This window comes from Saccoglossus kowalevskii, chromosome 20, assembly GCF_978046115.1.
Source record: "Saccoglossus kowalevskii chromosome 20, keSacKowa6.1, whole genome shotgun sequence".
Classification (NCBI taxonomy): Eukaryota; Metazoa; Hemichordata; class Enteropneusta; family Harrimaniidae; genus Saccoglossus; species Saccoglossus kowalevskii.
Window position 1 is genome coordinate 18860050 of NC_140660.1, and position 10671 is coordinate 18870720.

The following is a 10671-nucleotide window of genomic DNA, read 5'->3' on the forward strand; positions in this document are numbered from 1 at the left end:
GATAACAAATCGGAGTGCAGCAAATCGGGGTTGATCTTCCCGACGTACGCCGTGACTTGTTTTGTCACATTGTTGCCGTTGGGCAAATTATTGCTACTCTAGTATTTTTGTTTGGATTTGGAGGCTCTGCACCCCGGCTCTGCATCCTTGAAAGACTTCGCAACTTATTGCAGACTTCCGTTTTTATCACTGTCTTTGTATGGCTAACAAAAGCGGGATTACCTTTCGATCAATACATGTTATTGTTTTAAATTCGTGCAAGACGAGACTGACACTTGTAAACAAAGCAATAAGCATCACGGGCCAGTGACCAAGCGTCACGGACAAAGGGCAAGCATCACGGCCGAGTGTCGCTTCAGAGGCCTGGGGAGAACACTGATATTATGTATATAGGACTCCCTGGGTTAATAATTACCTGTGCCTGGAGTGGCTGAGTCTAATTCATTCAAGACAGGACTTTTATCAAACATATTATGTATATAGGACTCCCTGGGTTAATAATTACCTGTGACTGGAGCGGCTGAGTCTAATTCATTCAAGACAGGACTTTTATCAAACATATTATGTATATAGGACTCCCTGGGTTAATAATTACCTGTGCCTGAAGCGGCTGAGTCTAATTCATTCAAGACAGGACTTTTATTGAACATATTATGTATATAGGACTCCCTGGGTTAATAATTACCTGTGCCTGGAGTGGCTGAGTCTAATTCATTCAAGACAGGACTTTTATCAAACATATTATGTATATAGGACTCCCTGGGTTAATAATTACCTGTGACTGGAGCGGCTGAGTCTAATTCATTCAAGACAGGACTTTTATCAAACATATTATGTATATAGGACTCCCTGGGTTAATAATTACCTGTGCCTGAAGCGGCTGAGTCTAATTCATTCAAGACAGGACTTTTATTGAACATATCATATATATAGGACTCCCTGGGTTAATAATTACCTGTGACTGGAGCGGCTGAGTCTAATTCATTCAAGACAGGACTTTTATCAAACATATCATATATATAGGAGTCCCTGGGTTAATAATTACCTGTGACTGGAGTGGCTGAGTCTAATTCATTCAAGACAGGACTTTTATCAAACATATTATGTATATAGGAATCTCTGGGTTAATAATTACCTGTGACCGGAGCGGCTGAGTCTAATTCATTCAAGACAGGACTTTTATCAAACATATTATGTATATAGGACTCCCTGGATTAATAATTACCTGTGACTGGAGCGGCTGAGTCTAATTCATTCAAGACAGGACTTTTATCAAACATATCATATATATAGGACTCCACCTGTAATCTTGATAGCTGAGTGGTGTAGGCGCACAGTGACATTGTGTCATGGATGTTAGATCGAATGTGTTTAAGAGTTCTACTGACATCATTTCCAGTCTTCTGATTGTATTCTATAAGTTTGTAACCGTGTGATTGGCTGACTTTCATTCTGTCAGCACACAAACCCTATAAAGAAACAAACAAACAAGCAAACAAACACAGGTATTTAAAATGTAAAAACACGGTTAAAACTAGAAACTGCCTATTAGGTCACTCAAGTATTTTTTATAAAGAAGTGTCATTTATGAAATGTTGACACCAAGCAATCAGTCATACCATTAGTTGTATATCAGGACTGAGAATTAAGTTTGTTGTCAACACACGGTTAACAATGACAACAACAACAAAAACAACAACACTGAGGACAGACTCCAGTCTAATTCAGCTCTGCATCAGAGCTAAGAATTCAGGACAGACTCCTATATAATTTCAACAATCAGTAATACCATTAGCTCTGTGTCTGATCTAGAAATTCAGTTTGTTTTCAACAGGGCGTTAACAACGACAACAACAATACTACTGAAGACAGACATCTACTTAATTTCAACATGAAAGATGTAATGACTTACCTGAGCAGTGATCACATGGTCTGTAATTATCCATAAATTATCTTGTTGTCGTTTATATTCTCTTTGTAATGTTTTATTATCTTTCTCAATAGCTGTTAAATTATGTCTGGATCTGTAGTAGTGGAATATCAACTCAAAAAACTCATAACTTTCTTGGTAGCTATTCTGAAATAAGAATGGATTGTATTAGTAGGTGTAAAGATATATATGAAAAAGTGCCCTCTAGTGGTATTATAGCGCCCTCTACTGGTATTATGTCTGGATCTGTAGTAGTGGAATACCAGCTCGTGTCTTTCTTGGTAGCCATCCTGAAACATGTATGGATTGTATTAGTGAGTGTAAAGATACATGGAAACAGGTTCCTCTAATGGTGTTATAGTACCCTCTTCTGGGATTATATCTGATGACAACAACAACAGCCCATCACATCAATCATAACAACACGCCGGCCTAAGCTTACATCAGATTTTGAACCCTTTATACTGCAATTGCTTTACTTGATATTTCGCTTACCTGTATAAACCTGTCAACTTCATCTTCTAACGTTTGTAACTGTGGATTGTAATAATACAACCGTAACTCGTCCGCTGTAAATGGCTTCAATTTGTCCAAATCTTCTGCTAAGCTGCTAATCTCTGGGTAGAGTCACTCACGCATATCACGGCTGGTCTCGTTACCTACTTCTGGGAATGTCTTTATCGGTGATGTCTCAAATGTGGTAGTATTTTGATGTACTGCTGTTAGCGTTCCTGGCATCGAAATAGGGGGTGCTGTTGGTTGATCAGGTATCTTAATACTATTCGTCTTGCCACGTTCGTTTACCCGATCCCAGCTCTGGAAATCACTTGATACCTGACTTGCATTCAACACCTCCAAGGTAGTTTCATCATCCCGTGTACTTTTAACGTCATTAATATCATGTTCGGCATGTTCAAGTTCATCCTCCGCTTGACGCAATTCAGGTATTTCACCTTGTCCACCTCCAGAAAATTCTTCCCCCTCATTAGCTCCCTCTACAGGTGATCCTTGATCCTCACTACCCCCATGTACAGGTGGCTCTTGTCCCTCACTGATCCCCTCAACAGGAAATTCTGGTATTTCAGATTGTTTATTTTCCAGACTTTTCATCTCAGCCGTCTTGTCACTTTTCGTACATTGTTCATCTTCATATACCTCAGTTTTTACGTCCTCCTCTTGTCCCTGTTCCTGTTCTAATCCTCCTGGATCATCTTCACCAACCCTCTCTTCTATATTTTCATCATTTTCCCCCTCCTCCTTTTCAACACCTGTTTCCATTTTCTCTTCTTCATCTTCTTTTAATTCAGAATCCTGCTTGATATTCTCCCCATCTTCGGATTCCACTCGTTCTTGATCCGCATTTCCAGGAATATTAGACGGAGGTTCAGGTAAATGTAATGAATCATCGCTGGTTCCCTCAGTTACTTTATGTTTATTCTAAAAAAAATAAAAGACAGGAGAAAATATTATGATTTTGTTATCCTCGGGGGCGAGGCTACATCACAAGATGTTCCACAAAGCTAAGACGTGCACCAGTGTACCATGTGGAACACAACACAAACTCAAATTTGAAGCAATACTGAATAACCAAATTTATATAGGTTGCACATGCAGGGGTAATCTTGTTACACTGTTCAGGAGAGTCTCAACAACCATCTCAAAGTACTGTTTTCTGTTAGTTTTTTGCCTTTGTTTGATGTGATGGTTGCCAAGCGATGAAAATGCCTGTATGTCTGCCCCCAAGAATTAGGCCCATTTAAATTCCACGAGTTGGTAAAAACATGATAATTTTAGCAAAAATAGTTCTTTTTGTACCCCACCCCTAACACTAACCCTACCTTCCACAGTTTAATTGGATATGCCCCTCCCAAGGACACCTATAATAGTTATCTAGAGGGGTTATATAAAATTGAATTAGGGAGCTTGGGGATAAGCGTAAGAGTCAGGATTAGGGGAGAAGGGGACTGGGTACACTCTTTCCTTTTTAACAATTACACTAGAGTTGTTTTATACACAGAATATCACTGTGATTTTTGTGAAATATCAAATTGAAACAATACATGTATATGATTCCAAAATGTGGTACTTAATAATTCTGTGTGCTTTCTGGATTTTTTTGAGTGTTAGTAAATTTGTAAATTAAGAACAGAAAAACAAGAAACAGCAAATATACTCAAACACATCATAATGTAATTATTACTAATTCATCATCTTGAGATATTTAGTAAATTTTGAAGAAAAAAAATCACAATCCCAAATTGAAATGATTTAACACCAAAAACAAAAAAACATTTTCTGTAAAACCATTTATTTTCGCTATTTTGATATTTTGAGCATATTCACTGGGTTTTAGGTTCAAGAATTTCTCAAGAAAACATTGAGTTCTATTCTTATTTTACAAATTCATGTAGATTTAATTTAGTGAATATTACTTTTCAGTGAAAATATCGAAATTAAATAACAGTGAATATTTAATGCGTTACCGGTCACTATTAGCATAGTGGTTGTCGCATCAGACTCATGATCAGTAGACCATAGTTCAAATCCTACCTTAGGCTGAACACCAAAAAAGGTTGGGACATACACTGGGTGAGTGTGCCACATACTCAATGGACAGGCCAATTACACTGGCCGAGATTCATTTACTAACGAATGCGACATTGGGGGAACCTTAATTAAGTGCTTGTGTTTGACCGAGCCTGGTTGACGCCAGGATAGCGCATTAACATTGCCATTTGATAGAGAGATGGCCGCACAGCCCTGTCATGTAGTCCCAAACATGAATATGACTTCTGCGGCAAAAATGCACTATCACTTGCAATTTGCACATACAAAAAAAAAGTCAGGAGAGACAACAGTGACATTCAATGTCCAGAACTGTCGCCGAGCACAAAAACATTATTTAAAAAAAAATGCATGTAGAAAATTTCAACAAGTTCTTGGAAAGCAACGATAGAAAATACATGTATGGAACCAAAACATGAAAAATTATAATGATAATATAATAATGATTGATAACCATATTTGTTCCATCAGTAGCTCATATACTTACATAAATATTAGATATGTTTATTACAATAAAGGCAATTTTATGTTTATGCACTTTTTTAGGATTTATTTAACAGAGAAAATATGGTACTAGTAAATAATAAAATCATAATTATTTAATAAGATCAAAATTGTCTTGAATGATATGGGTTATATATATTACACGGGCCCCTCATCCATAACTCTAATCCTAATCCTGCCCTCCAGTACCCTCCTCAATTTCAATTGTATATACCTCTTTTGGGCAAATTATAATTATTTGGAGGGGCATATTGAATTACATTGGGGGAGGTTGGAGTGTTAGGGTTAGGTGTGAGCATTGGGTTTATTTATTTTAACACGACATGAATGTGCAATGTATAGCGACAGACATACTTTAAAGCAGAGGAGTTGTCTCCTGCGCATGCGTCAGAAGGCCATAGCGTGTCATTGTTTACAAACAAGCGTCTACCCATGAGCCTTTACGTTTTTAGCGTGTGCTGTTATTGTCGTGGGCTAAGGTGACGACCCTCTCGCTTTAATTTTGTTACTTTATATACAAAACTTAGGTCTGCTAAACGTGCAACAGAATTTATTCTGACTGACCTAGGTGTGTGTTCACACACAAAATTTAGTCAAGCCTAATATTTAGATACTAAGCCTAAGGCCTGCCTTATGTTCAAATGTGAAATCTCTGAAGATGCGGCTACTGTGGGAATCACAGCACTATAATAGTCACTGTAAGACAATGGCTAGTCCACAGTTCCTCTATCACTCTGATAGAGGGACTGTGGCTAGTCAAACAAATATTTCCTTAACAGCACCATGAATGAATCTGAAGAATCCTCATTCAATCTAATCCTTTTTTATTTTTTGTTTTCAATTGAAACCAGACCCCCTGACCTCTCGGACCAGGATATGAAAGTCACAGTGCCAATATCTCGGAAGCAAGCCTCACATTCCCACTACCAAGGTAGTATTTTTGAAGCACAAACTCCCACCCCAGGTAAAAAGGAAAAGCGCACAAGCCTACTAAATTTTACACTGTCACAGGTGACCTGTGTTTCTTCTGACCTGTTGCCCCATGATTTCCTGCTCCAACAATACATATTGAATCTGCTTTACACTGCATACTACCGCTGCACATACCTCATCAGGGACGTCACCAAACCCGAAACCCTGGACAGGTCGATTCACTCAGTAACACCCCAACCCCCTCTCAATAACACCGCAAGAGATCGCTGTGGCGACGTCGAGTAAAGATCGTATTGACTACAACTTGTCAAGCATAAACTATTTGGCATTTAATAATTATCTCACCAAATCTAAATATTTCAATCTTCCATTGTTCATGTAGACGTTTGCTAACGCCATTTATTTATCAAGATTCAAATAAATGAATAGTAAACAAATTAAAACAGCTGACAAGAGTACGTCAGCTGGTATTATTTAGAGTCGCCATCGCCCACTTCATATTTGTCGTCCAATCCATGTGTCGACTACTTCGACATAATAACGAGAGAATTAACGATCACTGAAATCAGTTGCCAGTCGCGGAGTATTGAAAACCCATAACTTGTCTGACCTACCTTCTTTTTTGCTCGTTGTTTAGAGGATTTCACTCGAACGGCTTCCGCCATTTTATTATTTTATACTTTGAGCATGCGCACAAGTCAACATCACCTGACCAAGGTCTGTGACCTCTAAATGACCCGAAATCCCATCGTCGCAAACCACGCCCTCTTTCGGCAACTGATGGTATCCAGGAAGCGGCGCTTACACACACTGTCCATGGGGTCTCTCACATTACCCTAAAAAACAGTTGGTAAATAAATATAATATTGTCTAGAATTGGTTATTTTCCAACTGTCTGACAGCAAAACGAAGCAAAGAAAAGGGTGCGTACACCCCCCCCCCGAGGAGGCAGTTGACTCTTACATAGATGGGTAGGAAGGTGCCCCTGAGCGCCCAAAAGTGTGACCATTTTTATACCTGGATAGTGCCAAAATCTATACCTATATTTATACCAAAGTACCATTTCTGTCATCACTGTTTATCCAATTAAAACAGTTACCGTATTTGCTCTATTAGAAGAGCATCTCCGGTAGAAGCACATGTAAGCCAACAGTTGCATTGTATGTTGATTTATTAAAATATGAATTTTGACCATAGAAACACCTCTGTCACTTACACAAGAGCATATTATTAACACAATGTTCAGGTTATTTGTACCAAATCGAATAAATATTACCGGTATTTATACCTATTTTGACCAGAAATAAGACTGATACTTATACCGAGTAAAATCCAAAAAAAACGAGACCCATTTCAGGGGCACGTCGCCATTAGGCAAGTTCTATGTATTGCCCCCGGCACACGAATATTATCGGCCGTCTACTTTAAAACGTCTACCGCTGATCTGAGCTGAACTAGATGCAGTAGACGGTTAAGTTTGACAATTTTGAAAACAAAAGAAGCCCAGTTCGCCGAGTTCGTTGTTATTAAGGAAATTGCTTACAATGGCTTAGAGATTTGATGGTAACTGTAATTTGCGGTATTTAAAGTCGCATTTTTTCAGAAAGTATATTTTCAAATTGCTATTTGTGATTTTTTAAATATTTGTTAAATGCTGTTTTATTTGTGAAATATTTTATTGTACAAGCTTATACTTGGATTTTCACCCGTTGACTGTTTCTCAATAAAATAAAACAAAAATTAAGTCATCCGTATTATCAAAATACTCTTTTTTATTTCACGGTATGCAAACATTTGTCAGTGTTAAGTCAGTCAAAGGAAACAAAAGCGCAATTTAACCGTTTCCGTCACGATATACAGTATATACCGTATCCCGTCACAGGTTGGCGAGCAGCGGGTTACATTCTGTGAGCACGTAGGGTGTTGCGCCCTCTGCCGGCTGTTACGAACCGAACACGTTTGTACTGGAATTTATTTAGTAATCAATTCGTCTTGGCTCTTTGTTGCGAGAAAATGGCTGTCATTAGTTTTTAAAAGCTGTTTTACATTTTAAAGGATGTTCAATACGTATATGGATGGTATTCAAATGTTTTTCTGCAGTGAATTAAATAGCTCACAACCCCAAAACGCGAGAGAAGGAAATGACTTCTGTGTCAAAATGCATTATGTTTCAGCACTGGCACTTGCAATTTGCACTTACAAAATAGAATGAAGTTAGGAGAGACAACAATGACATTCAATGTCCGACACTGTCGCCTGACACAAAAACATTAAAAAAAAGTGTCTTTCATTACAATATTGAAACTGATTGGTATTTTTTTGGTTTTTCTAGGAATTTACTAATTTACCAATTTGGCTGCAATTGTTATCAGTACAATGTAAAAACATAAGTACTTTACATAAGCATCCTGCTAGCCCAGTTACACGTCACGAATGACACCCTGCTTTGCAGACAGTTAACGTAATCAGCGAGTTTAGTTTGTTTTCAAACTCAAAGTATCGACAATTTTCGCTATTTTCGCTGAAGGAAGGATTCAGTAAAAATAAAATCACAAAAATTCGTCAACAGTCATTGAAAATAAATTCCACACGAAAAATTAATTCCAGCTAAAATAAAGTATTTTACAGTAGTCTGTGTCCGAGTTGTATATTAACCACTCTGCTATGGAAATCAGTCGGGTTTTCTATACAACGTCGTAGTGGGGTTCACTATATAATTATCCACATTCCACCACATTATCCTACCGGGCCGGGCGGAACATTACAACCTCCAGCCCCTGGGGTAACCACTACAGTGTTATCAGTTCAATGTACATGCCAATTGTAAACAACACTCAACTGATAGGGTAGACAATGAATATTTATTTGAATTTACTATATGATACATAAAAGTGCCAATGTTATAGAAACAATGAAAACATTCTTAGTCATTATAAATAATACTATAAATTCTTTACATAAGCACCCTGTCAGCTCAATCAGACTCAAAGGCGTACCTTGCGCAGCAATCGATGTTTTACTTCCCTCAGTTAACGTAATTGGTGAGTTTAGATTCTTGTTATCATACAAATATTGATAATTATTGCCTTCAAGCATACCCATGTGAAACGTACTTCTCTGGTAATGCGTCTGTTACATGCGTGACGTGGGGTTACCTAAACATATGTCGACATAAACAAGCGGTCACCATAGCCGCAAAATCAGCGTCGCCATTACATACGTGGGGTTTAATTGCGTTTAAACACCCTCGACAGTTACTCAGTTATCGTACGTAAGATCAACTTAAAGTTTTTGGAAGTGTTATACCAATATGCGATTCATAAAAATGGGCCTGTGTTTCCCAAACAGGCGGTGTACCTGTGCGTGATTTGGGGTTAGATAAACATAAGTCGATATCTGAATAAGGGAATAACCATTTATTATTCGGGGGGGGGTCAGCATAATTTTCAAAACCACAAAGGGAGGGGGCAGTGACTTTTTATCAAGAATGGAGGGGGCGACATTTTTGTTTCTTTATATATACATGTAAAAGATCAATAAAAATAAATGAATAAAGGGGGGTTTCCCATTGACGAATATTTGGTTTAATTGCGTTTAAACATGGCGGCACCATTTGTTTAATTAGGTTTCGATTGAAATCTGTACATATTAATAATAAAATTTAAATAATACAAGACGTGAATATCATAGTATCCGTATTTACAAAATTTAAAAAAATGAATTACTTCACATGTGTACGTTTTATTATTGGTGAACCAGTAGAAACATTGCGGTGATGATGGCAGAAAAACTATGCTAATTTTTTTCCATGTTGAATTTGGTTTATATTTTTTCCAATAATTGAAATATTTTGTCTCTACTATTTAGGCGTGCCGATTTTTTTCAAGATTTATTTAAATTCTGACTGTTTTAATGTTTTACATTTCTACAAAATTATTATGTAATGTGCTTTCGATTGTAAGATGACAGTATTTGCAATTTACTAAAAAACTCCAATGTTCAAAACTCTGATTTGCCAACGTTATTCCAGTTCTGACATGGGCGTAATATTGTATTTACAACACCTAGAGTGACTTGGCGAACTGCCAAGTTAGTAATTTCAGACTGGTGTGATGTTTGTTTTTCTCGTAACCATGGTTATCAAATATTTATCTTCCAATTATCGGTCGGTGGTTGGCAAGTTGCAATAAAATTTGTAACTGCTCTTATTAGATATTATCTTCCTCATTTTAAAGCGGGAGGGTCGTTACCTGCGCACGCACGGGTATTGAGTCACAAGCGATGATAACAGCAGACGCTAAGAACGCAAAGGTTCATGGGTAGACGCTTGTTTGTAAACAATGGCACGCTATAGCCACCTGACGCATGCGTAGGTGACGACTCCCCCGCTTTAAAATAAAAAATACGTGTTTTTGTCTATATATATTATCAGTGTTGACACCGACGTCTAACATTCCATGCGATCGTCGTATTTTCACGTAACTCGGTGTCAATTTCTAGCCTGATTTTGTCACGATGTAGGGTTTCCTATCCTTCATGTGATTTGATATCGAAGTCACGGCGTGCTACAGTAGTAATATTACCAAACGTGGTGAAACGAAAAACAACAACAACAACAACAACAAACAAACCTTATTTGTCAATTTTGTTTTTTCTAAAAAACGTCTGCTTGCATTTGAATAAAATAATTGCAACGGGTAGAAATGACGATCGGCCTTGCTCCAGTAGTACCGTGCTTA

The 10671-nt window shown here is 37.7% G+C and overlaps 1 protein-coding gene across 1 annotated transcript; it reads right to left on the reverse strand.

Moving 5' to 3' along the window:
* Positions 1 to 1949: 1949 nt before the first annotated feature.
* On the reverse strand, positions 1950 to 6683 carry LOC102807007 (uncharacterized). Its single transcript, XM_085494241.1, has 3 exons — positions 6547 to 6683; positions 2426 to 3367; positions 1950 to 2072 (listed from the first exon to the last, which is right to left on the reverse strand). The coding sequence occupies exons 1-2, from the start codon at positions 6595 to 6597 to the stop codon at positions 2558 to 2560; spliced, it is 861 nt and encodes a 286-aa protein (XP_085350367.1). The 5' UTR covers positions 6598 to 6683; the 3' UTR covers positions 1950 to 2072; positions 2426 to 2557.
* Positions 6684 to 10671: the final 3988 nt, after the last annotated feature.